Below are 18,665 nucleotides of genomic sequence, written 5' to 3'. Positions count from 1 at the left end.
ATCCAACCTCATTCTTTCATGTGTTGCTGCTCTGTGTGTGTTGTATTTGTATACACTGGTTCGTTTTTACAGACACCAAAAAAGGCTTCCTGCTGGAATAAAGCCCCTTTCCTCTCATCAACCTCACTGTAGACACGGAAGTATTTTATAATAATAACCTCCCAGAAGCTTCACTCCTATAACTAATCTGTCTGCCTAAAACCTTATCCTTTCCAGCTTAATAGAGTTCCATCATCTCATAACTCACTATCTTAACTCTTAACTCCCTCCAAATGTTATATAGATTAAGAGTGACTCTTGTATGGTTGGTGTTCAAGTAATAAAAGTGTAAATATCATTTAGATTTATTGACTGAAGTATCCTAAGAAATCATTCCTTTCATGCCAGCCTATGAAAGGTTTGTTGCTAACATTCAGGATTGGTGGTAATGTAGGTCATCTTTTAGAAAGGATGCAAAGTGCAGAGGAAGGGTAAAGGAGGACAGAGATATGTAGTATGGAAGAATCCTGAGTTTTAAGTCAGAGCCTTATCCATCCATTCATCCTTCCTTCCTTTCTTTTTTCTTTCTTTCTTCCTAACTCCCTCCTCTCTCTCTTTCTCTCTTTCTTTCTCTCTCTCTCTCTCTCTCTCTCTCTCTCTCTCTCTCTCTCTCTCTCTCTCTCTCTGTCTGACTCCTGTCTGTCTGTCTGTCTCTCTCCCTCTCCATCTCCCTCCCCCCAAAACAAGGTTAAGTAACTTGCCCAGGGTAACACACATAGGAAGTATATGAGATCAGATTTGAATGCAGGTCCTTCTGACTTCAGACTTGACACTCTACTGTACCATTTAGCTAACCCAGGTCCCTGGTTTTGTATTCCATCTTCATATATTACTCCCTTTATGACTGTGGGCAACTCACTTCTTGTCTCTGGGCTTCCATTGTTTCACTGGTAAAATGAATTAGTTAGGATAGGTAGCCTCCAACTTTTCTTCTCCCTTGACATCTATGATGCTTATGTGAAAGAGAAAGAGAGGGATGTTTGTCTTTTGCTTTTAAGAAATTAAGTTTAGGAATCATCAGGAAGTTGGAAAGCAGAAGAATAGAAACTGAGTTAAGGTAGTATGAAAGTCTCATTAGGATATCTGTTTGAAGCTCTATTGGAAAAAAGAAAGGCTCGTTTAGAGAGTTGTCTGTGTCAAGGTGGAATCTTCAGTTCAAACTTTGGACAAGTCACTTATTCTCTCTGAATCCTGATTTTCTTATTTGTAAAATTAAGGCATTGGACATTAGATGAAGTCTAAGGAATTCTAATTTCTAACTTTTTTGTGATTTGTTATGGAAGTGCAAAATATCCCAAATCTCAAAATAAAATATAAAATATGTGGTTTCATCTCTGTGATTATTCCCTCCACCAATGCTGACTATAGTCCTCCTATAATTTAAGTAATATGGCTTTTGAGAATTGTTGTAGCTAAAAATAATTCGTTACCTTGTAGTCAATCTGTTAATAAGCTTCTTCAGGCTTAGCTAGGGTTGGCCTTAGGAAGAGAAACATAAAGTCTGTCACCAGATTTTTACCTGAAGCTTTTCCAACTTGGTAAAACCTGACAGATCTTATAATACCTTGGAGGATTCAGGATCATCCCCATGTCTCCAGCAAAGTGGGCAAGAACTTTGGTGAAAATGAAGTTGACATTTCAACAAAGGAATTTTCGTACCCTAAGCAACTGATGTCACATTAAGTGTGCTATGGAGGATCTGAGGAAAGAAGGCTATCTTCAGAGAAATGAACAGGAAAGGATATGGACTCAGATCACTTAAGAACATCTGCCCCTTCATTTGTGGCTGCTGAAGGCTCACTAACCAGTAGACTAAAGGTTAGAGTCTGCCATCTGATGTACTTCCCTAGAACTATTTAATTCTAAGTCTCACGGCTAATTTTTCTGAAAAATGCAGTCTTGTAGTTCTTAGGTCACCTCTATCTGCCATCAGGGAAGCTCTGTTACCATAGAGGCAGAAAACAAACATATTTACAAACCCCACCAGCCCAAAAGTGTGTCATCCAGGGTGATGGAAGCCCAAAGATGTTGCTGTCGCTCTAATATGCACCCAAAAAGGCTTTCTCCTTGAACTTAATGATTCCTCCTGAAACTTAGTTCATTCTTCAATGGTTATACTCTCTGTGGATACTCCCTATGTCCTCAAGGGCCTGGATACTTCATTAGCAATATATGAAGCCAGCAGGTCCTTTCCACGAGAAATGAAAATGATCGTAAGTGGGAAGAACAAAGCAAATTTCTGTATTTGGGAGTGATACCATATTTCCAATGCCTATCTTCACAGCCAATGAAGGGATGCTGTCTTTTCAGTATGAGCTCTTCAGGGATGAGTCATAAGATGACCCTAAAGTTCTATTGTGGCTGATAAGAAGAAGGCAGAAAATATCTGTGAATATGCCAAGGAATGGCTCCCATAGCCCAAGTTAACTATGCTTCACTTCTCTTGTGGAAGAAATATTTTTTAAGAGTGAAAAGACCCTTTGAACAAAACTAGATAAATATGAGTAAAGTCTAACATTATTGTAGTATTCCTCTTCCATTATCTTTTACATCTATCTGCAAATAGGAAATGATGTTGTCCTCTGCTTTCTCTTTCTTCAGAACAAACTTGGTACTTATAAATTCCTGGCTTTCCATTCCAGTTTTGTTGTTATTCTTCCCATTTACACAGTTATAGTCAGTGGTTGCTGTCACCCTAGATAAGGACTGTTTTGTGCCATAGACCCCTTTCCCTTTGGAAATCCAGTGAGGTCTTAGAACTCAGAATAATGTCTCTAAATAAAATATATAATCTTGCAAAGACTTACAAGTTCTATCAAACAGTTATCAAAATATTTATAAAATCAGATCATAGATCCCAAATAAGAACCCCTGCTGTAGATTATAAGCATCTACAGCTTTCTTCCCACAACTTCTATTTAATGAACACTTAATTAAGTATCTACTATAGGTTTAGGCTTTCAATTTTTCCCATTTCATTGTTAAAAACCCAGCATCCTGTTTCTGATTTGAAGTTCAATATGTATGAACTGGTTTTGGACTCATTATTCATTGCTTTGGAGATTAGCACATTATTTTGTTTTGTTTTTGTTTTTGTAAATCATAAGGTGCTATATAAATGCGAGTGGTAAGCATTGTTATTATCGCTCAGTACTTAAAGGACCCATAATTTCACTAATGTGGATACTCCTTCTACTAAAGCAATTTGCAATCCCTTTTTCCCTTAGCAGATGGTCTAATGTTCCTTGGATTGAATTGATTTTGTCATGGGTAATGCCTGTGTGTGTATGAGATAGGAAGGAGATATAGAGGTCATGCTTTTACTTTGACAATTTAGGTCTTTCCCCATCAAAAGATGATAAAATCTGGCTTACAAGTGGACACAACAGGGAGGAGACTGATCAGCAAGACATGACTTACCCGGAACCACATATAGACTCATGTTTAAAACTAAACTCTTGAATAAAATATACAGGAAAGAATAGGAGGAATTTCAAAGGGGAACCCAGATAAGTAGAGCAAATTAGGAAGCCAGAGAAGCCAAGAGGAAGTGATATGGAGTGAGAGAGTTTCAAGCATGAAAGATGACTAAGTGAAATCATAAAGAAATAGGGAGATGGAGTGTCTTGTGGAAGGAGCAGCATGGAGGTTGATATTACTAGATTGCAAAACATAAGAGGAATATAAAGTATAAGAAGACCTAGGTAGGAAAGGGCTAGGTAATAAAGGGATTTATAAGCCAAATAAAAGATTTAATATTTGATCCTGGATGCAAGAGAGAATTCAAGTCCCAGCTATACTACCACCTTTATGACCATAGACAAGTCTCTTAACATCTTTGAGCTCCACTTTCCTCATCTGTAAAATGGGAATAATAACACATCATCTACCTAACAAGAATACTGTAGGGGGAAAGTCTTATAAACCACAAAGTCCTTTAGAAATTAGAGCTATTTTTTTTTATGTCAGAACTCACTCTCTTAAGAAACATAGACATGAGACATTTCCCTTTGGCTGAACCATATTGAACCAACCAAAGTCCCAGAGACCCATCGAAACTCACAGGAATGAGAATCTGGGATTCCTAATATTATCATTTTACCATTAATACACTGAGTCAATGAACACTTTTTCATCTCTCTTGTACACAGTCTCCTTTGTTCTGTATTCTGCCCCAAAAGTAGGGTAGACTACCAAATCATTAGCAATATTACATCTGGTTGCTGATGTTCAGTTGTTTCAATATCATCCAACTCTCCATGACTCCATTTGAGGTTATCTTGTCCTAGTTTTTTGGTAGTTTTGCCATTTCCTTCTCCAACTCATTTTATAGATGAGGAACTGAGGCAAAAAGGATTAAGTGCTTTGCCCAGGATCACACAGACTAGTAAGTGTCTGAGGCCAGATTAGAACTCAGGAAGATGAGTATTCTTGACTCCAGGCCCAGAATTCTATCCACTAAGCCACCTAGCTGCCTTTTAGGGGTCATGCTACCTACTACATTACACCTAGAACCCATACTCAGTGAGAAATAACATCATGACCTCCCTTTCCCTACTGAATTTCCTGCATATATTCTTTCCCAAAGGCAATGCCTACATACAACTCCCTCTTCCCTATACTATAGCATGTTATGATTATTGTACAATCCTGAATTCTGCCAATAAAAACTATTTACTTAAATAAAATTATTCCCAAACTAATCCCTATGTAGGCTAGTCAATTCACCTGTCCATACCAAGCATTGACTGTCCTCTTATACATAGAGACTCACATTCTTTTTTCCTAAAAAGGTAACACTTTGAGCAAAGCATATTGGCTCTGTCTTCTGACTGAAGCTTTATCTAGATATGAAACTGAATCAACTATTTTCTTATGATTCAAGCAACTTACCACATGGTCATAAAAACAGCAAATTCCCATATCTAAAATAATTGTACACAGTGGGGTCATATGGGCTGTCTTAGCAACATGATCGATCCTGTAGAAATCAATGGAAATTTACTAGGAAAATGGTCTTGGGTCTGGATATGCCCTAAGACAATGATAATATGTTATTGTCATTATTGTTGCTTTTTAATTTTTTTAAGGATTAATTCCTTCCTATTTCATTCACTGTCAGAGGATCTTCTGACTTCCTTCTTATTATATTATTTTCCTGTTGGTGGAGCAGAAAGATGGGATTGAATTTCCTGAGGCCAGGTGGCACTGAGCCAGAAATATCTTGTTTGGTTCCCTGAGGGAGATGAGGAAGGTGGGCAAAGGCAAATCACCATGGTACAAGCTATTCCTGCAAGTCCTGAAGGTAATGGATTACAGGAATAGTCACCAGACCTGTGGGGCTTAATTAATCAAGGAAGTATTCTTGAATAAGGAAGTATCCAGGAGCAGAGGAGTCACAGAATAATCTAGGAGTTTGGTATATCATCTAGTCCAATCCATACCCAAATAAAAATCCTCCTTACAATATCTTTGACAAGTCGTCATCCAGCTTTTACTTGATCATAGGATTTAGAGATGGAAGGGACCTTAATTGTAATCAAATGTCCTTATTTTGCAGATGAATAAACTAAGTTTTACTTATTAATAATTATTATCATAATATCTAGCATTTATGTAGATTTGCAAAGTTCTTTACATATATTATCTGACTTGATTCTCACAACAACTCTATGAGATACATTACTGTTTTCCTCATTTTACAGATAAGTAAACTGAGTCTGTGAAATTAAACAACTAGTCTGGGATCACACAACTAGCCAGTATCTAAGACAGGATTCTAACTCAGGTCTTTCTACCTCCATGTCTGGCATTACAGTACCCAGCTATGTTAGTCCCAAGGTCAAACAGCTAGCTGGTAGGAGTAAGTCACAGGCTCTCTGACTCCAATCCAGCATTCTTTCCACTGTACCATACTAAATCTTGTCATACTGAAATGTAACCTTGGAGAGATAATTTCAGTTGAATGCTCATGTCAAAAGCCAGATTGCAAGAGACTGAGAATTGAGTGAGAACAGAGGAAGTAGAAGAAATGAGTTTAGAGAGCTTTTTTCTAGAAGTCTGGGTGAGAAGGTAAGGAAAGATATAGGATGATAGTTTGAGGGGATGGTAGAATTAAGTGAAGATTTTTAAACATTATTTATAGATGTATATCTAATCTATCTATGTCTAGCTAGCTATCCATCCATCTATCTCTCCATCTCTCTCCTCCTTCCCTCTTATATATTAAGGTCATTCCTCCCATCTGCCAAGTACTGTGGTATCTTTGCCAAGAAAACCCCAAAAAATGGGATCACAAAGAGTCTGAAAACAACTGATGGATATAGGTTTTAAGGGAGGGGGAGTCCTTCATTCTGCAGATACTTGCTGACTTTAAAGCAGATATAAGAGATGTATATTGTAAAGGACGGAAATAAGCATTTATTAAGCATCTACTAGGTGCCTGACAAATATTATTTCATTTAATTCTCACAACTGTAAAAGGTAGGTGCTATTATTATCCCTGTTTTACAGCTGAGGAAATTCAGTTTCAGTTGAAGAAACTACAATTGAGGCAGATAGAAGTTAAATGACTTGCTCAGGAACCACTGTCTTTCTGGATGCAAGCCCAGCACTCTCTGCACTATGGTCTCATCTCTCTGCCTCTAGATATCACAAAAATGCTAGAGAGCTACTCTTCTAGTCTGCTTCTCCAACAGGCTTACATTTGCTCCAAGGGGCTTTCCTTCTGTACTCTGAGGGACTTAACTTCATCTCTTTCAGTCTTGTCATCTGTAAAATAGGGATAATACCATCTACCTCCCAGGATTCTGAGGATGAAATATAACCAGTCAGGTTAGAAATCTTCCTCTGCCTAGAACTCAGGATCAAAGATCAAAGATGATAGACTTCCTCCTTTTTGTTGCCTTTAGCTAGCTAAGGAATGCTAGAATAGAGAAGCAGTAATAGATTTGTGATTTCCTGAAGAGAAAATTACTTCTCGGCTGCCTCACTAAAGGTTTCCGCCAAACTGACCTTCCACATACATATCTTCTACAGATCTCTAGTTAACTAACACATTATAGCCACAATGAGTGTCTAAAAATATAGACAGGGTTCATGGTTGTCCTAGATAGCTATTTCTGGAATCTGTTTCCCTCTGTGGAGAGGAGGAAAGCCAGGGGCTGCAGCCAAGCTAACTGGGGAAAGGAAGGAAAAGCAGGTAGGGATCAGGAACAAGCACCTCAAGGTCATGAGCTCTTTTCAGCCAGTCTCTGAGAAGGATATTGGACTGGAATGATGTCTACTTGCCCCTGTCAAATATAGCTGGGATAGAGGTATGATGTTTAGAGGTTCAGAAGGAAAGTCATTTCCCTGGTCAGTATTAAGGAGTTAATAATAGTAAGCAGTACTATCATACTTGTACATATATATTAGCATATATTATAGTAGATAATAAATATTTATTAATTAAATGCTTAAATTTATTATTAAGCTGAATAAATGCTTATTATTATGTTCCAAGTAATTTACAAATAATAACTCTTTCATCCTCAGAAACTCAGGAGGTAGATGTTATTAGTATGCCCACTTTACAGATAAGGAAACTGAGGCAGATGAGATGAAATGACTTGCCTAAGGCCACACAACTAAAAAGTTTCTGAAGTCACATATGAATTTAGGTCTTCCTGACTCTGAGTTCAGGACTCTATCTACTGAACCACCTACCTGCCTAATTTTACACAATTAAATGTTTTTTAACTTATGGAAATCTATAATCAAAAGAGTCTGGGCAGCACTGCCCTAACCAACTATGTGCCATAACAAATTAGCACCACATGGCTGACTATCTCATTACTATATCACCTTCTGACTTGGTTGCTCTTCTCTTCCTTGTCCCTAAACATCTAGCAACGCAGAGGTCATGTCCCTGGTTCCATGGTTCCGGTGGAGCGAGACCCCTCACAGGCTGTCTCCCAGAAGTCCAGCAGAAATGGTGCTTGAGACTCTGATGATGGAGCTGGCTTGGCAGATAAAGGAAGCTGAGAAGCAGCACCGGGAAAGGGAGAATGAATACCGGAAGATTCGTACTGGCGTTGACTATAGCTGGCTGGCAAGTCCACCCAGGAGTGCCTATGACCTTAGCCCTGGGGAGCGGCTTCAGTTGGAGGATGCCTGCACCAAAATCCACCCTTCTTACTGTGGGCCCATGATCCTCAGGTAAGGATACCGTCAGGACTGTCTGTGAGGAAGGAGAATGGGCAACCATACCTGATAGAATCAAAGTTTTAGAGCTAGAAAGAACCTCCAGTACAACTCTCTCATGAATATTCAGAGAGGCTTTAAGCACCCAAAGCCATATAGGAAATAAGTAGCACAGTTGGGGTTTGAACCCAGACCTATAAATTCAGAACCCTTTCCACTGTATTGCATAGTTTAGACATTGTAATTTGCAGCATGTAGCTAGCCTTCTTCCCATCTCATTAAAAACAGATCTCCTTTCTAGGGATTGAGAAAGAGGAAATATGCTCTAAAAGATGATGAACAGATTGATTTTAGAAAAACATGGAAAGACTTACATGAAATAATGAAGGGAGAAGTGAGCAGAACCAAGAGAGTGTTGCATACAGCAACCACAATATTGTTTGAAGGAAAACCATGAATGTTCACCTCCAGAGAAAGAATGGATAAATATTATCATTACATAGATAGATTAATAGATATACATGTCTATATCTTTATCAAATGATGGTCTCTAGTGCAGAGTGGGGAAGGAGAGAGAGAGAGAAGGAGGGAAAGAGAGAGAGAGAGAGAGAGAGAGAGAGAGAGAGAGAGAGAGAGAGAGAGAGAGAGAGAGAGAGAGAAGGAGAGAGGGAGAGAGAGAGAGAAAGGAAGAGGGAGAGAGGGAGAGAGAGAAAGAGAAAGAGAGGGAGGGAGGGAGGGAGAAAGAGAGGAGGAGGGAGAGAGAGAGAATAAGAGAGAAAGAGGGAGGGAGGGAGGGAGGGAGGGGAAGAGAGAGAGAGAGAGAGAGACAGCTTAGAACTAAAAATATAACAAAAAAATTAAACTTAATTTTAAAAAGAGAAAGAGAAAACAGCATGATAAAGGAGTGCTTGTCTGTTTAGCCAAGGATAAACAGCAGTGTTCCATTTAGCATAATTGTAAATGATCTGGAAAAAGCAGAAAGAAGGGAAGAATGAGTTCAAGAAAATGATCAATGGTATAGACCATGACTGACTGGCAAGTCCATATGAATGACTATGACCTAAGCTGGGGGTGAGAGGGGGAGGGAAGGATAAATAGATGCACGTTGGCATGGTTTGGAAGTGACCTGTTTGAAGATGGTAATGGACATGATAAGGTTCATGGGATCCAAGGGCAAGGACAAGGATTTAGAGAGAGGGGGCTGAGGAGGATGGCCAGAATGCAAGAGGAGTGTCTTGACAATGATCAGAACAAAAGGCCTCAAAATGGTGACTGGGCCAATAGAAAAGTGGTAGATATGGTTCAGCATAAATCAAGCCTATGGGAGAATTTACACACTGTATGTAGCCTCATGACATCTGAGCTACTGGTCACTCTCCAGGAAAGGGATCTAGGAACTCTTTTTTCAATTCCCTGAAGTTATGGCCCCTAGGTGTTGCTATGACAACCAACTAATAAAACTTTGGGGCCTCATTTGAAAAATAAATTATTGTATTTTCCTTGGGAGGGCAGCTCGGGCCCAGTTCCAGATAGGGAAAATGGTGAGAAGGGTTATTGTGTTCTGAAATGGTTTAATTCAGTTACCCTCCAGGCCCCAGGACCCTGCCTACACCAAACAGATCTGTTGTGGGAGAACACATCCAAGTTTGTAGCAGGATCTCACCCCAAGAATGGGAGGCTCAAACTCCGTTTAGTCCAGAAGTAAGAAAAGAATTTTATTTGAAGAAGTGGTTTTTAAGATAGTATAGTAGTGGAATAGCAGATGGAATTGCCTAGGATCTAAGTGTATAGCCTAGTGGCTGATGGGTTAGCCCTGGAGCTGCTGAAATAGCCCAAGGGGTGATGGAGTGGCCCCTGAGCTGATGGAATAGCGACTCTTCAAGTGTGGAGTAGCTCTCCCATCCCCACCCCATGGTGGATGAGCCCAGGAGCTGATGGAACAGTGCCCCCTGTGTGGATCAGTATTTGCATATTTATTGAGGTCTGGGGGCTTGTTGCTTCCCATGCTTTGGGATGGAAAATCTCTACCTTTTCTCAGAGTAGCCCACCTCTGGGTGTTATGGCCATTTCAGGTGTGGTTTGGGGTCTGACACATCATAGGTGAATTTAGGGACAGCAGAAAGGGATTAAGGAACATGCACAGGTTTGGGAGGATTCTGCAGAGCCCTTAGTAGTGCACATGTCCCATATTTCTCCATTGTCCCACCCATCATCATCTGTCAATCTGAGACCAGTCTTGCTATCCTTCTGGCAAAGATGGGAACATGGCGTACAATAGATAACCACTGTAGGTAATTGATAATGCCTAACAATTCAGAACTCAAGTAAATATAGAACAATATGAGCAATTAATAATGTAGATCAACACAAAGCTGATGCCCAGGGCAGAACAGAACAGAACCAGTACAGGTGATTAACAGTACAGAAGGGTTCACTGATTAATAATACAGGCTCTGCAATTTATGCTTGATTTATGCTGAAACTACAGATGTTGCAGTTTATGCTTAACTAGTGCTTACTGGTAAGAACTCCAAGATTGCAGAAGGTCCTGATCCCATCACGGCCCACTGCCCACATCCATCAGATCCACCAACTGGCTGGTCCAAGCATTGACCCTTTAATGCTAGAAACACAGCCCCAAAAGCACAAAACCAAGGAAGAGCCTCCATGTTGTCTTGCTGAAAAGAGTCTTCAGAGTGGTCAGTGTTGACCCAGAGGTAGACAGATAATAGTTTGTCTCGGACTCCTGGGGTGGGGGCAGAAAATGGACACTTCAGAATTCTTCAGTTGGTCTTTGCTGCAACCCCTAGAGCCCACCTACGGTCTTGAAAGGACTGGTGCAAGGGGTCAACCAGCTTCCCACAATTACCTGTGATGGGGCTGCCAGAAGTGAGAGGAGCAAGCAGCCCCATGCTGAGAGATGGAGCTATTTCCTAAGAGTTGGTGGCTTGTGAAAAATGTTCCTTAATCAACCAGGAACCTTAAGGCATGAAGTTTGGAAAAGAGTTACTAGAAACAAATCCAAAGAAAAATATTTATTTGTCATTTTGTACAAAATCCTGGTGAATCCAGAGCTAGAAAAAAAAATAGGTTCTGTCCTTTGTCGTTGATCCAAAAGAAAAACACAAAAGAGCTGGGAGCATGCCCAGAGGAGGAAGGACAGAAGGACACAAACTCGGGCAGTTCTGCTATTCTTCAGGCTGAAAGCAGATAGGCTTGAGCTGTATGAAATCATGATGGTATGGAGAAAGGGAACAGGGATTTATCTGTCAAAAACTTTTATTTTAGAACTAAGAAGAGAACAAGAGATCAATAATCTGTTTGACTTCTGCTGGAAGCAGGTGGTAGCACCAGGCACTGGGCTAAATGCTGTAATTAGCAAAAAACTCAAAAACAGTCCCTACCCTCAAGGAGCTTACAGTATGTGTATGTGTTTAAGGGGAAGGGAGGTGGGGAGACAGAGCAAGAGAACTCTAGAACTCTCTCTAGAAGAGAGAGGATTACTGAAAAGGAGAAGGGGGGGCAACCTACCTAGGTAGTATCTGGAAAGCACCCCAGACATGGCCTCAGACATGTCCTAGCTGTGTGATTCTGGGCAAGTCACTTAGTTTGATTGCTGCTCTTCTCTCTTGAAACTGATATTAAGACAGAAGATTTTTAAAAAGAAAAAGAAAAAGAGAAGGAAAGGCACAGAAGACAATTTGGTCTGCTTCCTAACTTTGCTGAGAGCTGGTCCTGATTGGATTAAGAGATGGCTAGTCAAAGGGAGATAGAGATCTAGCCTTCTTCTGGTTACCACTTTGGTCCATCATCCAACACACAAAGAGGAATAACAGCAGACATAGTACTTTAAAATTTACAAAGTAATTACTCCTGAAGCAATTTTTTTTTGGAAAATGTGTTTTGTTTTCAAAAAAATTCAACCCTTACCTTTTGTCTTAGAATCAATACTAAGGAACGGTTTCAAGGCAGAAGGGTGGTAGCTAAGCAATTAGATTTAAGTGATTTGCCTAGAATCACACAGCTAGGAAGCAAATTCTTATAATAAAATTGATAGTTCAATTTTATAGAGCACTTTATGGTTTGCAAAGCACTTTCCTCACGATATCCTTATGAATTAGGTTGTACGACTAAGAATCACCATTCTCTCAATGAGAAAATTACAACTCAAAGAGGTTATGGGACTGAGTGATACAGTGACACCTCATTTTACATGACTATCACTTTTGTAGAAGTTGAAAATCACATACAATAGCAAACCCCATTATTTAATAAATATTTCTTATACAAACATAACTAGGCACTTCATGACTTTTCTTAGGCTTGTCAGGGCTACTGGCATCACTACTCTTGTATTCTGGGGTCATTATTAATAACTAAGCAGCATTAATGAAACAAAGAGAAACACTGCTCTGATAGAGACAAGATTTATTACAAGCAAAAACTCCAGACAAAAACAGATGTGAGGGAGCTAAAATTTGGTGCAAAACAGCATAATGAGTCACACTAATGCTTCTCTGAGTAAGAATAAGTGTGATTGGGTACACTGCTGGGAGACATTACGCCACTCGGGAAAATGATGCAGATATAGCACATCATTAATTTTTTACATGTTTTTCTGCCTTTATTGTTTTTGATTTCCAGTCATGTGTACTTGAATTTGCATGTGTTGAGTTAGGTAAAATGAGGTCCTGCTGTATACCTAGTTAGTGTTAGAGCTGACTGGAACCCAGGGCTCTTTCAACTCCATGTCTAATACTCTTTTTGTTATATCCCTTACTTCTTTTAAGATATATCAATTTAAAAATCTTCCATTTCTCTCTATTTTCCTCCCCTAATTTTATATTAGTTTGTTAAGGTTTTTTTTTTACTTATACCAAGAAATAGAATGTGTACCCTTTCTTAATAGTGTGTGTGTGAACAGCACACTTCAGTATGTTCTTCAAGGATTCTGTGATTCTGGTGATGTGGGTATCCCCTCTACTAGAACCCGGTATAACTCTTTTATGGCTTGGGGCGATGGTGTTTGAGAACTGCTGTGGCTGAGAAATCTCCCCTCTGTCCCTCTTCCTCCAGCCTGGCAATGAGCTTTTATGAACCTGGCTAGGAGTCCTTAGGACCTAGAGCTTAGCCCTGGACCTTTCTAGCTTAGCCAAGACTGCTGATGCTTATGGTCCAGAGGGATAGTCTTTAAAAGGATGCAGAATCACCTCTATTTAGAGCATGGTGAAACATTAGAGATGGATTTCAGTGGGGCTATCATACTTAGCCTGCATACCTCACAGAGTTGTGAGTAGTCCATAGAGTTTATTGTATAAATGTGAGTTCATAGGCTCATATAATAGGATCATAGATTTTGAGTTAGAAGGGACCTGAGATCATCTAGTTCCACCTCCTGTTTTTTCCATTTTTCTCATTTTATTTTATTTTTCAATTAACACATTTATTTTCTCTCCCTGTATCCCAGCCCATTTCTACAATTTAAAAAAGACCAATGTCCTTATTTTATTTATTTTTATTTTTTTCTAAATCCTTACCTTCCATCTTGGAATCACTACTGTATATTGGTTCCAAGGCAGAAGAGTGGTAAGGGCTAGGTAATGGGGGTCAAGTGACTTGCCCAGGGTCACACAGCTGGGAAGTATCTGAGGCCAGATTTGAATCTCAGACTTCCAGTCTCTAGGTCTGACTCTCAATCCACTGAGCTACCCCCAATGTCCTTATTTTAAAGATGAGAAAGCATGTGCACAGAGAAATTAAGTGACTTGCCCAAGGTCTTAAAAGCAGTAGAAGGTGCCAGAGACAGGAAATGGTCTCAGGACCTCTTACTCCAAGGGAGTGAGAGAATTTCATAAGCTATCTGGTCCAAGCCCCTCTTTTAAAAATACATGTCTTTAATTAATAATCATTTATTTTCTCCCCATCTCCCTTCCTTCCCTTCCTTGTTCAACCCCCTTATCTTACAGATGGGAAAACTAAGGTCTAGGGAAAATTAAGTGACTTACCTAAGACCACACAGGTAGTAAGTGAAACCAGTAGAGGGAAACCAGATCCTTTGGTTTCAGAACCAGTGTTCCTACCATACTGATATGCCTGTTCCTTTGATTTCCCCATCACCCAGTAATCCTTTTAAAAAAATGTTATAAATTAAAAACCCTTATCTCCAACTTAGAATTGATACTAAGGATGCAGAAGAGCAGTAAGGGCTATGCAGTTGGAGTTAAGTAACATGCCTAGGATCACACAGCTAGGAAGTATCTGAGGCCCAAGTTGAACGTAGGGCTTGCTGTCCTTAGGTCTGGCACTCTATCCACTGAGCCACCTAGATGCCCCTCAATTGTCCTTCTAATAGCAAGTAGTCATTCAAGGTTCAACTGGAGTGCTACAAGTAGGGGGAAATCCACCGCCTCTCAAGGCAGCACATTTCATGAATTACTCACAAGTGTTTCCTTACCTCAAATTAAAATCTGCCTCCATTATTTCCACCCCTTTTCCCTAGTTCTACCCCCTTTAGATCAAAAAGACATAACTCTCCTTTGTATGACAGCCTTCCACTATGCTGTGCTTCATAAAAGCACACACAAACTCACTTGTACGCACCCAGAGTCTTCCTTAGGAGAAATTGGAATTGGAGTATTCCCTCCATGAAGTAGCCAAGGAGAGGGAACTAGAAGGAAATATCGACAAATTCAGTGTAGGCTGTGAAATAGGTACAAAGTGGAATCTTACGCAATATCTCCTGTCCTCCATCTCTTACTCTTCTCCTAGGTTCCGGCAGCTCATTGCTGAGTACGATCCAGAAGTCCATGAGGTGTCCCAGCTCTTCCGTTCAGTCCTCCAGGAAGTCTTGGAGAAGATGAAGGAAGAGGAGGCTGTTAGGAAGCTGACCAAACAATGGAACACTCGACCCCGGGGCACCCTCTCCCTGACCACTTTTAGGACCCGTTCCCGCATCTTTCCTTTTGCCAGTGACATCAGGACCATCTCAGAGGATGTGGAACGGGACATCCATCCCACTCCTAGGGTCTGGAGCATGCCTGAATTCCAGATGCAGAAAGACCAATAACTAAGAAAAAAGAGCTGAATTCCTAGGAAAGACTCTGTTAGCCAGGTTTCAACCACAAGTGCCACCATTCCCCCATCCCAATCCCTCTTTTGCCTATCCCAGTTTGACATGCTCTCCCTGTTGCTTTTTTGAGGTTCTAAGCCATCAAAAGGATTGAGGAACCAATGATTAGGGCCATTTTGGGATTGTGACCTTATTTACTCTGACCTAAACTTGTCACCCATTTAGAAGTCAGAATCTGGGAAGTAGAAAAAGCCAAAAGACCCCACAATAAATTTCTATTCTTTGGGGCTTTTTTTCCACTTTTTTAAACTGAATAAGGCATAGATCATAAAATCATAGAGTTTCAGAGCTGGTTGGAACCTTACAGTGAATTAGCTAGTCCAAACTTCTCATTTTATAGATGAGGGAAATAGGCCCAACAAGGTTAAGAGTCCTTCTATCTTATCTTGATGGGCTGTTCTCCTTGGGCCATTTGGCAATTCCCCAGTCTCTGAGCCCTTAAGTTGTGGGCTATGACAGAACAGGGCCAAAGGCTATTTCCCCATAGCATCTATCACCCAACTCATCCCTCAAGAAAACATTTAAGTGCCCAGTGTGTCACTGGGGCAAATCTCCTAAAATTCTGCCCCTATACTGATATCATGCAGGACATAATAACAACACCCAAGATATAATCGGTTCTCAGAAGGCCCTCTCCATTTAGCTTGTCTATCGTCAACATAAAGCATTTAGAGCTAGAAGGGACCTTAAAGATCATCAAGTCTGATCCCTCTTCCCCATTTTTTATATGTCAAAAAGTGCTTTATTGAGGCATTTGTCTTTTTAAACCATAATCTCTTCCCAACAAATTCCACCCTCCCTCCCTCCCCAACTGGATTCACTTACATAAAGCAAAGCCATCTAACCAAGGAAACAGGACTGAGATGTCAACTGACAGAGAACATACCAGTGGGCATCTAGAGACCATCACCTCTTCACAAAAAGAAGGAGGTGCATTCCAGCATCAGTCATCAGGAATCATGCATTGAGCATTGGGTTTGATCTGAATTCTGTTGTCTTTTAATATCATTTTCATTTACATTATTGTCATAATTATACTCGTTGTTTTCCTGGTCTTTCTTTGTTCTGCATCAGTTCATACAAATCTTCCCTTGTTTCTATCAATTCCTAATATTTTTCAATCCTATGATTTCATTAGAGAACTCTCTGGTGAGGAAACTCCCTTCACTAAAGTAGATCAGCAATTCCTCTAGAACTGAGAATCTTAGTGAACTTCCAGGAGTTCTCAAAAGTTGAGAGATTTGCCTGCAGCTGCACAGCCCATTAAATGTCAGAGTCAGAAACTGAACTCAGATCTTCCCTACTCCTAGGCTAGCCTTTATGACACAATAACAACACACTACATTCAGATACTATATTTTCTTCAGCCATTCCTTGAACAAATTCACTTTGTTTCTAGCTTTTTTTTTTTTATCATACTACTATAGATATTCCAGATGTTTATTTCTGTCACTGACATCCTTGGCATAGATGACCAGTAGTGGACTCCCTAAGCAAGATGAATTTAGTCACTTTTCTCATATAATCTCATTTTTTTCCTTACTAGTCAGTTCTTTCATTGTACAGGAACTAAGACCCAAAGAGAAGTGATTTTATCAAGGTCGTACACATAGTAAGTAACAGATTCAGGATATTTTTTATTCCAAGCTAATTTTCCTTTCATCATTCTGTATGACCAAAGGATTATCCACTTTGAGGATGATGAATAGCAGAACCGTCAATCTAAGACAAGATACTGGTTAGCTCTCAGAACAATCTAGACCTGCCCCTGTCCATTTGTCTGTGAGCAAACGCAAATTAATCATATCAATTTAAGCAAAGCCACTGTAAGGGGAGAAAGGTTAGTCTACAAGTGGAGAGTGAGTCATAGATAATGCATAACAAAGCAAAATAGAAATGGTTTGGGGATTATTCTGCTCAATAATATGGGCAATTGAGAGTCTAGTTTAGTTGCCTACTTGGATCTGATTTCCCTTTGCTTGCACGGACATAGGCAGGGATATTTGTCTGTTATTCTGACCTCCTTGCTTTTAGCTGTTTCAGAGCTGTAGTCTCACCTTAGGGAGAATGATTTCAGAAAAATATCAAAACATCAATCTTGTAGCAATTTTGGGCAGAAAGGATATTATCAATAAAGAAATGAATTCTTTCCCTAGTGGAGAAATTTCTATGGAGGCAAGCTAGGAAACAATGCCATAAAAAAGTAACGAACTTTCTTCAGCATTCAGAACAAAAAAATCACAGGTGGGAACTCTTCCTGTTTTATTCTCAAAGGAGGGATTAATGGTGAGAGGTTTTAGGCCACAGGTGGAAAGGATATATATTCAAAATATAAGTGAAAATAATATAAAGATTTGGAGACAGATGTCTAGTAACTGGTTTTGGGGGGCAGTACACAGAATTAACTGTTCAGTTTAATCTGAATTATTGACATTTTTTCTATCCACTAATAAACCAAATGATAAACATTTAATAAGCATCAATTATAAACCAGACATAGTGCTAAAGTGCTGGAAATACAAAAAGAGGCAAAAAAAAGCAGTTCCTGCCCTCATGAAGTTTACAAGTTAACAGAGGACATAATGTGCAAACAAATATATACAAAGCAAATTATATATCGAATAAACAGGAAATTTTTTTCCCTCAATATATTGAAAATTTTTTCAGTTAATGTAGAAATACTTTTTGACAATTTTTTGACAGTTTAAAATTCAGATTTTCTTCTTCCCTTTCCCTTCCCCTCACTAGGTGATGAATAGTCTGATATAGGTTATACCCATACTTTCATGTAAAACATATTTCCATTTGCTCATGTCATGATAGAAGAAACATATCACACATACAATATAAATCTACTGAAGGCATAGTGGATAGATTTTGGTGGAAAATCGTATGCTTTGTTCTGCACTCAGATTGCAACTTTTTCATCATGAGTCCCTTGTAGGTTTCTTTGTTTGTTTGTTTGTTTGTTTATTTATTAAAGCCCTTACCTTCCATCTTGGAGTCAATACTGTGTATTGGCTCCAAGGCAGAAGAGTAGTAAGGGCTAGGCAATGGGGGTCAAGTGACTTGCCCAGGGTCACACAGCTGGGAAGTGTCTGAGGCCAAATTTGAACCTAGGACAACAGGAAATTATTAAAAGACAGAAAGCACTAAAGACAGGTTAAGGAAGACTTCTTCTAGAAGGTGGGATTTTTAGTTAAGACTTAAAGGAAGCCAAAGAGGCCAGTAGATGGGGCAGAGAGAGTATTCCAGGCACTGGGAACAGCCTGGGTATCCTTTAGCCAAGACATGGAAGAATATCTTTTCCACA

At 39.7% G+C, this 18,665-nt stretch overlaps 1 protein-coding gene across 1 annotated transcript in view; it reads left to right on the top strand.

Moving 5' to 3' along the window:
• Positions 1-16,406, top strand: part of RD3 (RD3 regulator of GUCY2D) — a 28,579-nt gene extending 12,173 nt beyond the window's left edge. Inside the window, exons 2-3 of the mRNA XM_016430140.2 lie at positions 7,930-8,238; positions 14,992-16,406. Of these exons, the coding sequence (XP_016285626.1) occupies positions 7,943-8,238; positions 14,992-15,289 (594 nt within the window). The 5' untranslated portion in view covers positions 7,930-7,942 and the 3' untranslated portion in view covers positions 15,290-16,406. The remainder of the gene's footprint in view (positions 1-7,929; positions 8,239-14,991) is intronic.
• The last annotated feature ends 2,259 nt before the right edge of the window (positions 16,407-18,665 follow it).

Source organism: Monodelphis domestica, chromosome 2, assembly GCF_027887165.1.
Source record: "Monodelphis domestica isolate mMonDom1 chromosome 2, mMonDom1.pri, whole genome shotgun sequence".
NCBI lineage: Eukaryota > Metazoa > Chordata > Mammalia > Didelphimorphia > Didelphidae > Monodelphis > Monodelphis domestica.
Note: the sequence above shows the minus strand (reverse complement) of the source record. Positions and strands in the feature narration are given on the sequence as shown.